The sequence below is a fragment of the Macrosteles quadrilineatus genome, unplaced genomic scaffold, assembly GCF_028750875.1.
Source record: "Macrosteles quadrilineatus isolate MER2022 unplaced genomic scaffold, UCM_ALF_1.0 Scaffold_1__1_contigs__length_201487025, whole genome shotgun sequence".
NCBI classification, from domain to species: Eukaryota; Metazoa; Arthropoda; class Insecta; order Hemiptera; family Cicadellidae; genus Macrosteles; species Macrosteles quadrilineatus.
Genome location: NW_026542594.1, coordinates 15,785,927 through 15,806,778, shown reverse-complemented (window position 1 = coordinate 15,806,778; position 20,852 = coordinate 15,785,927). Strand labels below are relative to the sequence as shown.

Genomic DNA, 20,852 nt, shown 5'->3' with positions numbered 1-20,852 from the left:
GTAGGATTAAGCACATGTTTTACGGAAACTAATACTTAACGTACAATTTATTTTCCCTTAGGTGTTGCAACATTGTTTAATGTGTAGATGTAGTAGATGTCATAAGAAATGTTCACAACACATTTACTGTATGATGAAGGATGCCATTATCATATGGTTATCAACTTGTAGTTCTTTGGTTTTTTGACAAATTCAATGCTATTTTTAATACTATGGGTATTATTTATAACTAAATGCTGTCTCAATAATTAATTTATATAGTTTTATAGCCAATTTATAAGAGGGAGCTGACATAAAATTGACTAGTAGTCTAATTGACATTCCTCATTCTTGAACTTTTGGAAGTCCTTTAAGTGAGGGGGCATGAAAGGTTCATAATTTTCAAGGAATTTGCCTCGTTTTTGGTCAAAATATTTCCAAACTATTACATAGGTCTGACCGGCTATTCATTTAAGAAATGTTTTTCTGAACATTTGCCTAAACCAAAATATGCAGAACAAAAATCCAAGTTTGCTGAACATTTATTAAATTCAAACCATACTGTTAATAGCTTTAATGAGAATGCAGAAATTTTACATGTTTGTAAGAAAGGCTTCATGCAAGACGCACTCAATTAATTTCAGATGTACAAAGCCACTAAATCCGACCCTTACAACATGCTTAATGAAAAACTTAACTATGGCTCAAATAAGGTTAGGATGGTGAATGGCCTGGGGAAGAAGAATCGAATCGGCATGTGGTCCGAGGTCATATCCAGTGACCACTCTTACCATCTGAGTGATTCGAGCATGACCTTGGGATCCTCCAACATCTAACCAAAGGTTTTCGCAATGGAGTCTCTGTAGGCAGTCCTCCTCGCAGTGACCTTTGTCAATTGGAGTGAGGTCGAGAAGGCAGTCCAGTCTCACTGGACTGCTTCTCAACCTCACGCCAATTGACGACATTCAATGAATGAAATTTAACGCTTCGATTTGAAAATGACTACTTAGTAGTCGAAACTAGTCAATGGAAGTTCGACTGAGGAATTGTGGACGTCAAGTTACGTAGCCTGTTATAATTAATTTGTTTAACTGACATGAAAATACATCAGAGTTTATTGCATGGACACACAAACGATCCCATAAAATGTTTACTGGTTGGGACCAATTTCTTGGGCCAACCCGACCCAAAAATATTGAGGTCCAGCAGACTCTTAGTAATAGTTGGTGTGACAATTATTCAACTAGGTTCATTTGGGAGAGAAGTGAATAATTCCTATGGTTGTACTCACCAGACTCATCAACCAGTTGCATACAGGACTTTGCTGTAGCCACCACCCCAGCCGTGGCCTGAGTGACATCCTTACTGGCTGCTGACAGTTGAGACATGTTGGTACTGTTGCGGCTGGCCTTCACTCTACTAGCCACTACCAGCTGGGCAGTACTGGCGGCAATACCTGGTACACACAGAACCTATCACAACTGACGACACTTAGTGTATCTAATCTAAGACAAAAGTGTCTCAGGGACATCAATGTAAGCTAAAAACACAAACACGAATGCAATATGATTTACAATGTCTGTGTGCTAGAAGTAGACACAAACAGACACCAGTCTGTCAGTGTGACTTGGAGTGGTGTTGTTGTCGCAAAAATATTGATGGAGAAATAAAATTTCAAATAAAAATGGAGTATGTAAATAAAATGTAATTTTAAAATTAAAAGACAGCAATGCATACTTTGTTGGGTATTAGATCTGAGTGAGATGATCTGTGTAAATTTGTTATTGACTGGGATCAGCAATTTCTTAACCAGAACCATTTATTAGGGATGGACGGGATTGAATTTTTAGTTCGGGACGGGACAGAACGGGATTTTTATTTCCTTCCCAATTTTCGGGACGGGACAGGACGGGATTTTTTTCAGTGCTTAAAAAGAAAGTATTGAGTATTGCAGTTACCAAACAAGACAAACAAAATCAATGTTTACCATTTTTGGCACTGATATATAAAAACAAAAGAATGGGTAAAAACTTACAGGTATAGCAACTTGTGACTTGCGGTCGAAATGACTCACAGTCACGGTCAGGGACGTATTTAAGTATCTGCCGCCTCTAGGCAACAAAGTTTGCCGCCGCCCCTCCCGCTCCCACTTTTCAACGCACTCCCCGACCTCACTAATATCACCCCATTGGCCAATACATGCCCTGTCAGCTGGTTTTGTGGAAAAATAATCGGTAATATTGCATGCTGCATCAACAAATTTAATAACTTTTCACCACACTATGATGTTTTTAGCTGTTTTACATGCGTTAATTGGTGGCTGAAAGTTACGTTTTGCTGGCCATGCCAGCTGTCATCGTCATTTGGGGACCGAGCAGGTTCTTACATCCCTAGGGCCGCAAAATCAGCTGATCGCTTACTTTTTTAAACATGAATGCATATTAAATACACAATCAGTATCCATAGCATTGCAATAGAATTGTTTTATTGTCACCACTGCCTAGCAACTATTTATTTTAATTTTTGCTGATTCCTCAAATTATTTCTTCACATAACCTTAAAGTTCTAGTTGTGTTGACTATCAGTGTGCAGTGTGCATCATTATTGTGGTGAATAGTGCTATTAAGGTATAGTGTGGTGGAAAATGGCGTTCGTACCACGGACCGAAATGGTTTTGCAGCTCTCGATCGTTTTAGGTTGACTTCGTCTTGAACCTAAAAACTATGTCGAGCCGGCGAAACCTCATTTTCGGCCCTAGGTACGAAATATACTATTTCGACCCCTTTTAACGGACGTTTTTTGTGCCGTTTTTTTGCAAAACATTCTGTCTTGGATAGGCATACACGGAATGCACCATTTTTTTTATCTAATCAGTATTTTTACAATCCCATTTTGCGGCTTAAAACGGCACACAAAATCGTCAGTATACAATGGTTCTTATAACGCTTTTCATTGAACACTATTAGTCAGATCCACTTGAGAGATTGGCTTTGATTTGAAATGAAAGAAATATGTTTTCTTAAACTATTTTTTTCTTACAAAAAAACACATGAATCGCAAAGAAAAATTACGTACTTTTACTGAAAGAATAATATACAATTTTAAATTAGTTAAGTTTGGTACAGTGGTAAGTATTTAGTTCACACTTTCCAAGAATCTTTCAGCTATAGTGCTGCCACTGCGTAGTGGAGTATGAAGTAAACAGAAGGGAGTGTTTTCTACGTTTGTCACTAGACATAGCGGCCGGCACGGCGACCCGCTCCCGCGGCGAGCGTGTCCGCCAGACCAATAGGGCAGCACGGACAACTCTACACAGCTGTGTAATAAACTATTGACGTTTGTTTGACTTGGATGCGTTCTGAAATAGTTGTATACTTAATAAAAATATTTGAAATGGCTATTTTGCCGTTCCCAAAATTATTTGCAAAAATTTTTTTTAGATTAAAACTTTGTTTTTTTATTTTTTTACCCTCAAAATTTTGCCGCCCCTAAAATTTGCCGCCCTAGGCGGGCGCCTAGTCCGCCTATTCGGAAATATGTCCCTGGTCACGGTGCTATCGTCAAAATGACTCGCGGTCACGGCGGTATCGTCGTTATGACTCCGCGGTCATGAGTTGAACGTCGGTATGACTCGCGGTCACGGCGTGATCGTCGGTATAACTCCGCGGTAACTTCGCGATCGTAGGTATGACTCCGCGGTCACGGGATGGATGTCGGTATGACTCTGCAGTTACTTCGCGATCGTCGGTATAACTCTGTGGTCACGGTGTGATCGTCGGTATTACTCGCGGTCATGGCGTGATCGTCGGAATGACTCGTGGTCACGGCATGATCGTCGGTATAACTCCGCGGTAACTTTGCGATTGTAGGTATGACTTGGCGGTCACGGCATGATCGTCGGTATGACTTGCGGTCACGACATGATCGTCGGTATAACTCCGCGGTAACTTCGCGATGGTAGGTATGACTTGGTGGTCACGGCATGATCGTCGGTATGACTTGCGGTACGGCATGATCGTCGGTAAAACTCCGCGGTAACTTCGCGATCGTAGGGATGACTTGATGGTCACGGCATGATCGTCGGTATAACTCGGCGGTCAAGGCGTGATCGTCGATATGACTCGGGGTCACGGCGTGATCGTCGGTATGACTCCGCATTTACTTCGCGATCGTTGGTATGACTCTGCGGTCACGGTGTGATCATCGGTATTTTTTTTTTTTTTTTTTTTTTTTTTTTTTTTTTTTTAATAAAAGAGGTTGGCGGCCTCTTTTAACCTTGCATTTGCCCGTCCACATAGACTAAGCGCCCGTGCGTGGATCGTTTACAGCAAAGCAAGGAGTGAGCCGGTACAGTACAAAGGTGAACTGTACTGATAAAATGTTATCGGCAGTGACCAGGATCCGAACCCACGGCATCGCTACCTTGGGCCCGAAGTCCGCGACGCTACCGACTGAGCCACCAACTCACTAACGACGGTATGACTCGCCGTTTCGGCGGGATCGTCGGTATGACGCCGCGGTCACAGCGCAATCGTCAAAATGTCTTCGCCTCCTGCTTTCGCAAAACTATCGTGAACATCTCTCGCGATAGCGGCGTCATCGTCACTCGCTAAGCGGTAAAATCGCCGACGATCGGATCAAATCCCGTCCCAAAAAATTCCCGAATCAAATGTAATCCCGTCCCTAAAATCGGGAATATTTTTTCCCCAAAAATTTCCCAAATTTCGGGACCCGTCCATCCCTACCATTTATTAAAAGCCCAACGTACAAGCACAGCTGGGCCCAGTTTCCAACCATTAAATAGAGAGCTACTCACTTTTCTCAGGATCGAAAAAGCAACCTTTTGATTACCAGCAGAACACTATGATTACTCAGATATTATAATCTGGCATTTCAAAAACTTCAACTTTAGCCTATATTGAATAAGATTGGATGGAACAAAATTGATGAACTAAAAGTTATTAAATTAAGATAAAACTTGGTAAAATATACATATTTGAAAATCTAACACAATATTGTATTTTAGTTTACCTTGAGAAGCTACAACCAGCTTTTCCAGCTTCCCACCCGAACTTACAACTTCATCTGCTGCAGTTCTGTAAGTCAAAATGAAAATTAATACTTTCTCAACAAATTTTGTGTTTCAGGATTGAAACCAAGGTATCTATTACTACTCTAGGCCCTTTAATAGGTGGTTTAAACCACTTCTTAATTACTACAAAACATTTTGTTTAAAGCCACCAATTTATGACATTAGGTTTACCTATAATAATGAAGAGACACTTATAGCTTCCTAGAATTTTTGCAATTCCAAATTACTACACTTCACAGTACAAATAATTTAAAAGCAAACTTTAAGTAAGTTTTAGAGGACAAAAGCCTACTTACAACAAGAAATTAGCTCCCATTCCCACAGCCTTGGCAGCAGATATGAGGCCTTCAGTCCATTGATGGTTTCTCTTGTAGAACTCTTTAGCTGATGCTGTACCCTGAAAAATATAGGTCCAAGTTAGTAGGCCTACTGAGTTCATTTGGAATTTTAACCCGGAAATAGTATTATCAGTAGTGGATTGAGTAAAATTGTTCCTAAGGTCAAACAATAAAAAAATATTCCATAAATATGAGTAAAATATGCCTGATTTTCTGTCTCTGTCTGTAACGAATGTGTCCATAACTTTAAAACCCCTGTGAAGAATCATAATATTTCCTCTGCGTTCTCTACTCATTGCGAAGCTCGAACAGAGCAGCTGGATTATTTAAAGCCTAATGATCAGGGACAGCTGGGTCCAGTTTTAAACCATACAAATCTACTGACTTTTCTTAGGATTGATCCCACAACCTTTAATTGCTAAACAAGCACTATAACCACTCACTCAACCAAAAATATGTAATGTACTATTGGATACTGGAGTAGACATCCCATCTATGTGGACCAACTGTCATTTTTTTTTTTATAAAACATTTTAATTGTGCGAGCCATACAGAATGCGTGTCTAAAATTATATTTTCTACCTTATTTTTTGTTGCTGACAAATTTGATGGGTCATAACAGATGCTATAGCCCATAATAAGTCTTTCCAAAAGTTGACTTGGTAAAAAACATTGTTTATTTGACAGAAATTAGTAATTTATATCAGAGCAGTTGGTGGCTCACATCAACTACGACAAATTTAATACAAAATTGGCGACAACCTTAAAATGGGGATGGAATGTCTAGTTGTAAGTCAAAGGTACAGGCTTCTCTATTTTCACCCCAAGCTGTAAATATAACATGTGTTTGGAATTGCTTCCATTTGTTTTGATTTCATGTTTATATTTCGATGATATTTCGTCACCAGCATGGCAACTCATAAAGCCCATGTTAATTTTTTTTTAATTTCAAATTCTTTTTTTGTGCTTATTTTTGAGCCTATTTTAATTTTTAAAGGGATTCTGCACATTTACAGGAAAATATATTTCTAACAGTGTGAGCAGATTTCCCCAGCGATGCATACGAGCTGAGAAAAAAGGTTTGAAAGAAACATGCTTGCCTATTAGTATATAGATAGATATATACACAGTCTCTAAATTGTAATATGTTAATTTGCTTATCAGGCAAATTTCACCATTGAAGTATCATTAGATTAATCATGAAATTCCCCAAAAATCTATAGGCCTACTCTTGATAGGTTTTAGTGTAATCATTTGTTTTAAAGATAAAAAGGTAATATAGTTCCAAATAGCCGCCCTTTTGAATTTGTACACATAAAAAATCTAAAACTTTGTGGCAAGATTGGTTCTATCTGTCACTATTTATGTACAGGAGAGTTTGCCCCTTTTGCATGATGATGATGTTCTTGTAACCCCGTTAAACGATGGTAATGTCCACACGATCGTAGAAGATGATTGAAATTTTTCTGCGATCGCAGATGACGATGATGTTTCCGTTACCACAGGGGATATTCATGATTTTGCCGTGAACACGGGAGACGATGATGATGTCTACACAACTGGAAAAAACTACGAAGATTTTTCGGGTTCCACAAGTGTTGGGGGATATTCAAGATTTTGATGTGACCACGGAAGACAATAACTATGTCTACACAACCGCAGGAAATGATTAGAACTTTGCCGCAACCGCGGGAGAAGATGATGATATCTACACGGGCTTAGGAGACGATTGGAATTTTGCTGTGATTGCGGGAGACGATGTTGATGTCTACACAATCGTGGGAGATGATAAGAATATTGCACAATTGAGGAAGACTATGATGATGTATATATAACTGCGGTAGATGATAATGACGTAACATGACCGTGGGAGATGATCAGAATTTTGCACAATTGAGGAAGACTATGATGATGTATATATAACTGCGGTAGATGATAATGACGTAACATGACCGTGGGAGATGATCAGAATTTTGCTGGCATCGTAAAAAGAGATAATATCTCCACATGACCGCGGATGAAATTCAATATTTTAATTGTGCTCACAGAAGACGTTGATAATGTTTTTGTGACTGCAAAACACCATGATAATGTTTTTTGACTGAGAAAGATATTAAAGATATTGCAGTGGTTGTGGAAGAAGATTAGTTTGTCTCCACATTCGTAATGATGATCGCAATTCACAATATTACCTTGGGTTGGGCTTCATAAAAAATCTCAGGCGGGCACTTCCAGTTATGTATGATAAAATCTTCTTTTCAATTTTTGTAGTAGTACCTTTATTTTCCTTTGATGTGGCATTTGTTTAGAATAGTTGTAACTTAAATTGACTATAGTTCGGCCGCTTAGAAAGCGACCTCCTCCAGCATTGGTTTAGCATTAGCGCGCAGGTCGTTTTCTAAGCGGCCGAACTATAGTTTGAAATTTGTATAGCTGCATATTCTTTCTTTTCTAAAAAAAAACCTCTGATACCAAAACCTCTGATACCTCTGAACCTCTGATGTTCTTACTATGGAAGGACATTAAGATAGGGGCTGGTGTATTATAACCATGCAGAAAATTTGGTAAAATTTAAATTGATGTCTCTTTATATAATATATATGTTAGTATGGTTTATCTATGGCCTAAGCCTCCATGGAATTGTTACTTTACAAGTCTTTGTATTTTGATGTCAGAAACGGAAGTCGAATCCTAATAGTCAGTAATAAAGATGTCGTTTGTTACTCTCACATGTGTCTTGCCTTTGTCTAATGCATCCTAATACATCTTGCTGTCCATATATCAGATATCAAGAATTAAGAATACATTTTTCAGATCAGTATCGGAAGTTAATAAATTTTGGTATTGACACATTTCAAAATGCCTGGTTTTCTTTCTCTGTCTGTAAGTGATTTTTACAAATGAAACTAAACATAGCTTTTGAAACCCTTAATCAATTTACTTCAAACTAAAAATAATAAGATAAAACCAATCTTTGCACAGTGTGTCAGATTTAAAATGTTTCCTAATTCAAAATGGAAGTCATTAAAAATGTTTGATAATAATTTCTAGTTTCACATAGTGGAAAGTAACAATCATAATAAGGTTACTCTGCAATTTGACATCAATTGTATATAATGTAGCCTACTAGTGGCACGTCAAAACCGACACCCAAGAGCCAACGTTTTGTAATAGTTATTATTGCTTCTAGCATAAATCAGACATGTGCATCTTTTCAAAATTTGAAGGTAACTAGCCTTCTAGCTTTCTACCAGTTTTCACTAATAAACTATTTAATTAAAATATTCCCATCCCTTTCTCGAAAATAATTATGTAATTTCAATAAACCAGTACAACAGAAGGAAACAAATTAACTCGTTCAGTATTTTTTTACCAAACAACTTTCCAGATGCACATTATTTTATTTGGTTATAAGCTTAATTGAATGCACTTAAAATAATTTGAATTTCGTTTAGATTCTATGAGATGTTTAACCAAAAATATCATTTAAGTATTCTTGAAACTGTGCATTGTTTAATATTTGACAAGTTTTCAGTTTGAACAGTTACTACTGTAGTTTACCTTTCCTTGAGCCACTATCTCGGCTTGCAGCAGTCTACTCTTCTGTACTAACACTCTGATAGCCTTCATCAATGTTGTACAAGAGTCAAGTATCTTCTCATTGACTTCCAGTTTGATACCAGAGTCAGCTGCTCTTGACTTGGTCAGCATTTCCTAAACAAACAATTTCAGAAATAGTTTAGGAATTGATGGTGGTTGGTTAGTTTTCTGGTGAAATTCAGGTCCGGTCGAGCTTTTATTTTCCTGATCACACAAATAAAAATGCACATCTACAAGGATGTCCAAGATGATGCACGATTTAAAATTTACGTTTTGCCGGAATATCACGATTTTGACATGACTGTGGATGATATTTACAATATCACTGTGAACGCAAACAATGTTTGCAATATAGTCGTGACTGCAGAAGATGTGTAAATTTTTCCGTGACTGTAAATATGTTTTTAATTTCGCCTTGATCAGAGATGTCCACAATTTCACAGTGATATGGGGAAGATCAAGAGAAAAATTATATTTTATGTTTTTTGAATGATTTTATTTTTATTTTATCTGCTAGTCTTTTGTAAAAAGGTACTTTATATTTTTGTATTTGTTCACAAATATAAATTAAAGTGTTAAACGTGTCAACCAAACAGACGGTTTTATAACCATTGTTTTAAGAATGTATGGTTGTTCTATGATTAAAAAATTGTACAAAATAGCAAATTTTCATTTAAATTTTATTTCATGTTGACGTACGATGATTAATCATTGATAAAGAAAACCCCTCAATATATTTCATATAAGTTTGCCAAAAGACTGTTTAATAATTAATATATAAACAGTCATATGTTTTTCAATTGTTTTGTTGAAAAAACAGTAAATAGTTTAGTTGTTGTTTGATGTATGAAAAATAAAGAATATGGTTTGGTTTTTGTTCACATTTATTTTTGTCATTTCTGATATTTTATATTAACTGATCGTCCGTGATATCGAGTTGATCGAATCACGCATATTGACGATATCAATGTCATAGGGAAAGATCATTTTTGTTTAAAAAAATTGTCATTAAATTAAGCTATCTTTTATTCATGAGAAATCAAAATATTTCACTTAAAAAAAGAGTAAAATGACACTAAATTTTAAAAATACAAAAAATAATAGGGAGTGTTTTTTGGTTGTTAATGTTGGTTGTCGGTTTCACCAGTTTTTAGAAAGATAAAAAAAACGAAACCGAGAATTGACAGAATAATTGGTTGCAGACTGTGGCTGTTGGAAAATAATTATGGCGTTGAGGTTGTTTAAGAGCAGATAAAAGGTTTATCAGAGATTTGTTTACGACTTTCATAATTTATAACTAGAGTAATGATGCAATTGCAATCCCATTGATTTGATCATGAGAGTAATCATTTTGTGGTGTGGAGGTGGGAGGAGTTCCGGTTCACAAAAGTGACACATCTAGCTGCTAGGCTGAGTAGTAGGTGTGACATAGCAGACCACAGCACAGGATCAAATTGAGCAGTTCACAGGACCGGAGATCGCAAACTATCACCAAGGTCTGCTTAAACTTAAAGGAACTCAAATGAAAAAAAAAAAAACACACAAAACATTATGATATTGTTTAACATTTTTAAAGGGGTAACACACAAGAGTAAATTTTAAATCTATAACACATAAAAATAATTAAATCAATTTGAATAATATTTAATTTAGTGGATAAAAAAATCAACATTTTAGAAAATAATGAATAATGAATATCCATTAAAGAAATACAATTTAAACAATCAAAATAATTAAATAGTCTTCATATTAAATTTATTAACTGTTGTAGATGGTCGATGATGCTAAGTTGTGCATTATAGATTTGCCATTGGTGAATTATCATTTAACAGCGTAAATTGAATGTCTAACTTAAGTCTGATTATAAAGAAGATACAAAATTCATTCAGAACATGGATTCAAAATAGGCCACTTTAATGCATTTTTTTTGGTAAAAGTCACAGGTTGAAGTTTGGTACTCGAGAACGAGCGACTAAGCCTGGTGAGCTGATTCACACAGATCTCTGTGGTCCATTTGTAAGTTCAGTATCAGGTTATCGATACTTTGTACTGTTTAAAGATGATTTCTCCAGATTCGGACAGGTGTATTTCATGAAGCAGAAGTCAGAAGTACATTCTAGAGAAACTTAAGCAGTTTTTGGCTGAAAGTAAGACTACAGGAGTGATTGTAAAGGAAATATTAAGTGACAACGGTGATGAGTTTGATAGTGGTATTGTGAGACAAATATTAGAGCATCATGGGATTAAGCATAGGTTAACAATGCCATACACGCCTGAGCAAAACAGCTGTAGTGAGCGAGACAACCGGACATTGGTCGAGCAATGATGCACGCCCATGAGACAATACCAGAAATGTTATGGGCTGAAATGGTTAACACAGCGGCCTACATTTTAAACCGAACTGGTCCATCAAGTGTACAAGATATATCTCCTATTGAGCTGTGGTCAGGAAAAAAGCTAGTAATAAAGAACCTAAGTATCATAGGATACAATTGTTATGCACATGTTCCTAAACAAAATGGAAAAAAATGGAAAAGAAGTCAGTAAAAGGGATCTTAATTGGTTATGATGATAACGATGGATATCAAATTTGGTGTAAGGAAAATAACTATTTGATTAGATCAAGAGTTGTAATTTTTCATGAAGAACCATTATTTCAGAGACCCTTGTTACAGTTATCAAACCATGAACCATCAAAACCTCAATAAGAAAATACTGACCAAAATACAAAAGAGCTTGTAGGAACTGGGGAAAATATCGTTGGACGGTATTATTTTGCTTCCTTTAAGTAAAAGACTTTGGCCCGCAGTAAATATAAACAAGAATCAAGAATCAAGAATCTTTATTGCCTTTGATCCATACATATACAGACATTGGCATAGTCAATAAATTAAATAAATAAATACATTACATTCTAACAATAATTACAAACGAGGTGTTAGCCCGTCCTACGTACGGGAGTAGTCAATTAAAACTGTGTATAAATCAGAACAGCTAGCTTACACGTATAAAGACAAATTTTATAGCACCCTACAGTGGAAAGAATAATTATCAATTGAGAAAGTGTATAGGCCTAGTCAACGATATCACCTTCCAATTCCTTCGCATACCTGCCTCTTCCATAATCAATATAAACACAATACAATTACTCATACTATACACAATTTCCAGTAGGTCTGAATAGAAACTCCCTAAAATAAAACGAAAACATCCAATAAAATTCACAGTACATATAATTATAACGTTGGTGTCCTGACATCATTAAACGAATCGTCCACACATATCCTTTATATCAATTTCACTGCATCAATTGCCGAATAAATAAGTGTAAACAAAGAAAAGTAAAAACAACAACATATAGTTTGTTTTAATAAACAGCTGAGTCAAAAATAAAATAATATTCATTTGAAGAAAAGAAGTGGTCACATGTTGAAGGAATTAAAACGTAAAACACGCTAGTAAAGCTAGTGACGTAATTAATTGTCTATGTTTATTACCCATTCCGTTATCAGTTCTAATATCCTTAATAATTAAACCACCCTCATTGAATCAATGTACACCTTAATTCCCTATATTCATTTATTTAAACTAAAAATATTTAACGCCTCCAAACGTAACCACAACTAAACACACGCCAAACAACTTTTTAGATTTCATAAAAGGATAGTTAGTATAATTGCAGTATCCTAGGTCAATGATGACGTTGTGCTCAATCTATGTCATTCATATCTGTATATCTTTGGATAGAACCCGTCTGGGTTGTGGTTATAATTTAAAATTGTATTCCTGAAGATTCTTGACCTCCTTCTTTATTATGACATCAATATTTCCGGGCCTAATCCAAACAAAGTTTAATCATTCAAAAACATTGATTGTAAACAAACCAAGATGAATTAAAACGTGTAAAAAATGGATTTTCCTACCCTTTTCTAAAAAAGTTGAGCAGTATAATAATTTGCATATCCATGATGAAATGAGGGAATAAAATACATAAAATACTTTATTAATAATTGATGTAAAAAGGAAAGATATTAAAACATTAACACTTCAAACTGTGAACATATTAGAACAACATAATAATCTAATCAAGCAGCTGATATTAAAAGACACATTAAAAAGATATTTGATTATATAGCATTTAAGTAAATCAATACTATATAAAATCTTCAACATTCCCCCTTAATCAAACATCTTTTTTTTTATTATTTAATCAGAGTCTTTAAGTCCCAAATCCGTCACAAAGTTATTAATTTTTTCACGTGACAATGATTTGGTTAAAATATCAGCCGTCATACTTTCAGTTGGCATATACTTGATTTCAATTAACTTCTTTTGTACAGCTTCTCTTATGAAGTGATGTCTAACATCAATGTGCTTCGTCCGATTATGAGCTTGAGTGTTTTGAATAAACTTCTGAGCACTTTGATTGTCATTATACAGTACAACAGTGTAGAGCTTTTCACTTATCTCACTTAAGAAGTTTTTCATAAAACACACCTCTTTAGTTACATCACTCATTGCTAAATATTCCGCTTCCGTACTGGATAATGCAACAGTACGTTGTTTCCTTGATTCCCAAGAAACTGCACACCCTCCAGCTTTCAAGACAAAACCAGTCGTCGATCTTCTATCAATTGTGTTTCCAGCCCAATCTGCGTCAACATATGCTTCCAAATTGAAGTTATTGGTAGATTTGAATGTAAGTGCATATTTTCTAGTCCCAACTAGATATCTCAGTACACGCTTTGCTGAAATCCAATGACTTTTATCATGACATGTGTTGAACTGACTTAGATAGTTTGTAGCATACGATATATCAGGCCTTGTACACACTGAAAGATATAGAAGTCCACCAATCAGCTGTTGATAAGGATAATTGGATTTCTCTTCATTAGAAACCTTTTCAAGCTTCAAGTTTACTGCCATTGATGTAGATGCAGGTTTTGCTTCTGACATGTTAAAACGCTGCAAAAGATTTGTCACATAGCTACTTTGGGAGAGTGATATGGTTCTCTCTTTACGATTTCGAGACACTTTCATACCTAGACAGTTGGTAACAGGTCCTAGAACTTTAGTTTCAAAAGTTTTTTGAAGAGCTGTTATTAGATTTCGTTTTTCAACTTTATCATTCGTGAAAATAAAAAAATCATCCACATACAAAGCTAGAATCGTTAAACCACTTGTCTGTTTTTTAATATAAACACACTGTTCACATTTAGATTGTTTGTAGTTTAACTTTGTCAAAAAATTCATGAACAGTTTTATTCCAAGATCTACTTGCCTGTTTCAGTCCATAAATACTCTTTTTTAAGAGACAAACTTTATTTTCTCCCTTTTCAAAACCAGTAGGTTGTTCCATGTAGATAGTTTCTTCTAAAGAACCATTCAAAAATGCTGTAGTTATATCAATACTAGCTGTACCCGCGGGCTTTGCCCCGTTTTACTTCATAAGTGAGCTCGTTCGCATGGCTCAATCACGTCCTGGTTGAAGTTCATTTCCAATAGCAAACAATAATCTAATCGTTGAATACCGCACAACAGGTGAGAATGTCTCTGTAAAATCAACACCATATTCTTGGCTAAAACCTTTGGCAACAAGACGTGCTTTGAACTTCTCAAGATCACCATCAGCATTTTTCTTAACTTTATAAACCCACTTGCATTTAACCACATTTTCAGTCTTAGGACGATCAACCAACTCCCAAACATTGTTCTTAATCAGAGAATTGTACTCTTCGTCCATGGCATTCATCCATTTTTCTTTGAAATTACTTTTAATTGCCTCATTGAAAGTTTGCGGTTGATCAAAAACATCGACAGCTTGATATGAAACGAAGTCGTTCATCCATAATGGTTTTCTGCGATCACGTTCAGGTCTTTTATCTTCAATCAAAGAATTTCCTTCTTCCAAAACTTGCTGCTCTAGATAAGAATTTTCATTTTCTGAAACTTCCTGTTCACTTTCACTGTTAGAATAAACAAGATTTTCTTCGTTGTCAACAGATGTTATATCATTGTTTGGTTCTTCCACAAGTTCAGTTGTGCTACTGTTTATAACAGTGTATTCAACTTGTCGACTTTCATTTTTCAGGTCATCTTTCACATCAGAGGAATGACTTTGGTCTTCTATAAAAACAACATCACGTGCTTTTATAATAGAATAAGGTTTCTTAGGATCAATTAGTCTGTAGCCTTTGGAATGTTCACAATATCCAACCATAATACAAGGCTTTGCTTTTGTGTCAAGTTTCTTTCTGTAACATTTGGGAATATGAACATAAGCTTTACAGCCAAAAACCCGTAAGTGACTTAGATCAACCTTTGAACCAGTCCAAACTTCCTCTGGTGTTGCATCCTTTAAAGCTGCTGTAGGACTACGATTCTTCAAATAGATAGCTGTGTTTATAGCTTCTCCCCAATATCGTTTTCCTAAACCTGAATCTTGAAGTAAACATCTTGTCTTTTCAACTAGTGTTCGGTTAACATGTTCACTTACACCATTTTGTTCTGGAGTGTGGGGTATAGTGGTCTCATGAATAATACCATTTAAATGTAGAAAATCTGAAAATTTTTTGTTAACATACTCACCCTTGCCACTATCAGTTCTCAAGCGCTTAATTTTAAAGCCAGTTTGTTTTTCAACTTCCATTTTGAAGTCTTTGAACTTACTTAAAACTTCATTTTTGTGTTTAAGTAAATAACCAAAAGTTTTTCTCGAGAGATCATCGGTGAATGTTAAAAGATAAAGAGATCCACCCCAACTTTTAACTGACATTGGTCCACATAAGTCTGAATGAATTAGCTCAAGTAATGAAGTAGCTCTGATACTTTGACCTTTAGGAAAAGATTTTCTTGTTATCTTACCTTCAATACATGCGGTACAAGTATTCTCCTTTTCTGATTTTGAATAATTTACTCCATTAACTAAACCATTTCTTAGTAAATCCATTCCTTTATGACTTAGATGGCCTAATCTACGGTGCCACGTACCTTTGGTAGCAACTGTAAGAGCAGCTGATGAATTATCTTCTTTGAATTCAGAGTGACCATTCAACTCTGTTGGCTCAATTAAGTTTAGTTTATATACACCACCGTCATTCACAGCAGAAATGTCACTATTTCCCTCTATTCGACAGTCATTTTCTGAATAAATTCTGCACGAATCTTTGTCAAAAACTACTATTTTACCTTTTTCTGTAATTTTATTTACAGACAACAAATTAGTAGCAAGTTCTGGTATGTATAAAACATCCTTAACAGTAACTTTATTAGAATTTTCTACAAAAAGTTCAATATCACCAACACAATTACTTATAAGTTTTGCATTATTGGCGACCAAAACTTCCTTCTTTTCAAACTTACAATTTTTCACCATTTGATTACTCATATGAGTTGTACAACCTGAATCAATTACCCAATCATTATGATCAACTTTGGATTCATAAGATTTTATATTTTCAGTATGGAAAACAGTTGTAAGCAACAGATTGTCATTTTCTTTGTGTTTCCCAACATAATTTGCCTTAAATCTGTGCTGAGAATTATTGCCAAGATTAGGACAGTTATGCTTAATATGTCCAGGTTGGTTACAATTATGACAAATAAGTTTCTTCTGTGGTCTAAACTTACCTTTTGAATCTTTCAACTTCTCAATTTTCTTGGCATAAGAATGTTTAATTGCCAAAGCTGATTCACTTCCAGTCGAAGTATTTTCAGACCTCCTAAAATCCTCTTGTAAGAGACGAGTCTTAACAAACTCACTTGAGACAGTTGTTTGAGTAACTTCAATACCCATAATAAGCGGTTCATATTCTGAAGGTAAACCACCCAGAAGTAACATTGCAACTTCTTCATCATCAACAATGTGATTTATGTCTGCTAACTGTTGAACTAAGGACAAAGTTCCATTTACATAGTCTGCCATTGTGCTAAAATCTTCCAATTTAGTTCTAAGTAAACGTCTTAAAAGACTAAGTCTTCTAACCAAACTTTTGTTTTCAAAAGCATTCTGGAGTTTATCCCAAGCTTCTTTAGCAGTGTTAGCATTCCTAACATAAGGATAACAAGTAGGCAAAACATTTAAACAAATTTTTGCAAGAGCCTTTTGATCCCTGTTTTTATCTTTGATTTCAGTATCAACAGATACACAATCCCAAAGTCCATCAATTATTAATGCCATTTTCATTGAAAATTTCCAATTGTTATAATTTGAAACACCCTCTAGACGTTCAACATTACAATTTCCTCCCATTATAATATTTGTCATACTAGACAATCCTGTATTACTTGAGGTAGGTGCAATAGTATGTGTTGTATTATTGTTTTCTTGTGTAGTTTCCATTTTAGGTCAAACAACATAAAAATTCAGTTCAAGAAATTAGGTAACAAAATATTGTTCATAAGCCTAGAAATCTTACCAAACACAATCAGTCCAGAATTCTTCATTTGAATGTAGTTTTATGCATATTCAAAATGAATTATATCAAAAACGTCTTCTGGGCCCATAACCTGATGAAATGAGGGAATAAAATACATAAAATACTTTATTAATAATTGATGTAAAAAGGAAAGATATTAAAACATTAACACTTCAAACTGTGAACATATTAGAACAACATAATAATCTAATCAAGCAGCTGATATTAAAAGACACATTAAAAAGATATTTGATTATATAGCATTTAAGTAAATCAATACTATATAAAATCTTCAACAATCCATTTTTTAAGACTCGTGTACAGAGCCTCGACTTGTATACATTTTCTCGGTCGTCTACTAATCTTACTTATTTACTAAAAATAATTGACAAATCAGAGTAAATAAAATAACCTCAAAGTTCTACAGAGCATTTTCATATTTATTTTTGCAAAGATTAATTAATAAAATCCTTTGAACATCCTAGTATTTTACCTGTGTATATTTAATTAATCTGTCATCCTCTTATCGAAGGATTGAACGTATCAATGATTAGCATTACACATAGTATAAATAAGTCAACCCTTAGTATGTCTTTTAATTTTTATCCAAATGCTGAATTTGTGTTACAAACACTGAATGTTTACAGCTGTTATGTTAAACAAATTATATTATTAAGAATCTTAGCATCGGCTGCTAGACTTTTCAAAAATTAAAACTTAGGCCCTAATTTCTAAATAACTGGGACCCTAAACTAAAATTATGGCTTCGACATTCCCTAGTTCTCAAAATTATCTTTCTTTCAACACAAAAATCATGAAAATCCGTCGAGTGGTTGATTCAGAATCGTGAAATAAAAAAACCCTGTTTCGTTTTAATATTATAGATACTTACAAATGTTAACCCTCCGAGGGTCACGCGTCAAAAAATAGACGCACAACACACTTTGTGTAGGGTCACGCGTCTAGTTTAACCCTTAGAGTGCCAGGCGAGAAATAAAAGTAACGCTCAAAAAATGCCGATGATTTTTCCCGAAGGTCGCGCTAAAAATGCCGAGCGCGATCTGGCGATTTTTAGGTTAAAATTTCGTAAAAATTGAATTTTCGATATTTCGACCAACGAAAATCGATGTATCGCATCTAGTAACTTTCGACTCAATGTTAATATATGGGTTAAAAGAATCCGAGTATCCATTCGGTTGTTATGACAACTGTTCGATCATTACGAAACGTCCGGCTGCACTTTTGGCTCGTTCTAAAAACGTCCGGTCGGCCGGACGTCGGCACTTTTGGCTCGTTTTAAAAACGTCCGGTTCCCCGGACGTTGGCACTCAAAGGGTTAAGACGCACAAACATCGTTTACGGCGAAGGCTCTATGACTGACTGAATCAGATTGAACTGGATCGAGTTAGGTATTGTTCTTTTCATTAGATTCTAAGCTTTCTAAAGGTCTGTCTCTAAGCGCTGTTTGTTCTCTGAGCCGATCGTAATTGCTAGCAGACAGCTGACGTGCATATTAGTAAACAGGTTACTTAACCTCGGACCGATGACTGATGTGTTTTATTATGTTTATCATTGTTTTAGTGTTAAAAATCAAAAGTAGTGATATACGTGGTGCATTATAAGAAGATTTAAGTGGTTTTGAAGTGCTGGTTGATGATCCTGAAGAAGTAGGTAGTGATATTGATGTAAATTATCAGCCAGATTCCTAGCTATGGTTAGGCTATGCATTCTTAGCTAAACGCTATGTACTGAAATCCGTTTTTCGCTCATAACTTATTTATTTGATAACTTACCTCGCTATATGATTATATATTTGTAATCCTCATTAAATTTAGAACAAAGTGGCTATTTTCAAATATTCATAGGCCTATAATTTATACAATTTCATTGAGCGCGAACTTATTTTTTTTTGAAAATTTTCGAAATTATATTTTTTTTACCTAAAAATTTTTTTTTGAAAAAATGTTCCTTATGTTTTATATATAATATTGAAGCCCATGATTTTCCAAACAAAATGGTATATAGAACATTAGAATTAACATTGTTTTAAGCTTCTCAGATCCGTTTTAATAAAACCTTGCAAAGGGGCCAAAAATAGGTGGACATTAAGGCCTAAACTATGGACCTTTGGAGGGTTAAATTAACAGTAACGGTACATAGAGGTGGTGAACAATAATAACAATAACAGTCAATAACATGAATTAAATCTTAAAATCAATAGTAACAGGACATGATAAAAAATCTTCTATTTTATAAAAAGGATTGGCAATAAGCCACTCAGATATTTTAATTTTAAATTGTTTCATAGTCACAAATCGGGCAGTGTCAGGCAGTTTATTGAAAAATCTCACGTAGTTAATTTTAAAGCAGTTTCCTGTTTTTGCTAAGCGGTGCTGGGGAAGGTCAAATTTGTTTTTTCCTCTTGTGTTGTAGCTATGGAATGTTTTTCTATTATTGAAATCTGTAATATGTAGTTTGGTATAAATGAGAATGTGGTAAATGTAAAGATTAATAACAGTCATTACTTTGAGTTTTATAAAAAGTGGTTTGCAATGTTCAGTGTCACTTGTTCTAAAAATTGTTCTAATGATATTTTTCTGTGTTGTAAGTATGTCATACACAAAACCTGAATGACCCCAAAGAGTAATGCCATACGAAAGATGGGACTGACAAAAAGCATAGTAAGCCACCCTTAGATATTCAAAACTCACAAAATCCCTAAGCTTCCACATGAGATAAGAAACTCTTGAAATTTTTCTGTTCACATACTCAACATGAGACTTCCAATTCAATTTGTTGTCAATAAAAAATCCCAGCAATTTAACAGTTTGATAATCTTCAACATGAGCCAAACTAAGCAACAAGCTTTGAGTTTTCTCCCTGTTACATAGCAACTTATTCGAAGAGAACCAATTTTGAGCTGTGTTGAAGACACTACTTATTTGTTCCTCAAGACACATTAAGTTCCTGTGTGAAGATAGTAAGGTTGTGTCATCTGCATATATGACAACCTTAGAGGCAACGTTAGATGGAAGGTCATTAATGAAAACAGTGAACAAAAATGGCCCAAGAACAGAACCTTGCGGAACACCGGTATTGTTGGTATAGTGGGTGTTGATACCAAAATGTATCGATTCTCGATTCTTGATAACGATACCAATTTATATAGCTTAACCAAATTTTCTAAATAATACTACACCAACCCCTGTCTTTGTCATAAAGTAGTATTATGATAATGTAGTGTTTTCAAGTAAAGAAATAATGCAGCAATAAAAAATTCTAACTAGCAAATTTTTTTTTTTTTATCATGAAATCTTCCGCGTACCGTACGTTTAAACATCATCATTGACTTCAGCGGTTACAGAAACGTGATCGTCGTCGTTCGCGATCATGGCAAAATCATGAACATTTCCCGCAGCCTTGTAG

The 20,852-nt window shown here is 35.1% G+C and overlaps 1 protein-coding gene across 6 annotated transcripts in view; it reads right to left on the bottom strand.

Annotated features, from left to right (window-relative positions):
- The window catches only part of LOC129004303 (huntingtin-interacting protein 1), a 166,743-nt gene that overhangs the window by 20,253 nt on the left and 125,638 nt on the right, over positions 1–20,852 (bottom strand). For all 6 annotated transcript variants that reach the window (XM_054432837.1, XM_054432845.1, XM_054432854.1 and 3 more), the window contains 4 exons: positions 8,971–9,123; positions 5,368–5,468; positions 5,011–5,075; positions 1,271–1,435 (listed from right to left, as the gene is read on the bottom strand). In XM_054432837.1, coding sequence (XP_054288812.1) covers positions 1,271–1,435; positions 5,011–5,075; positions 5,368–5,468; positions 8,971–9,123 — 484 coding nt within the window. The remainder of the gene's footprint in view (positions 1–1,270; positions 1,436–5,010; positions 5,076–5,367; positions 5,469–8,970; positions 9,124–20,852) is intronic.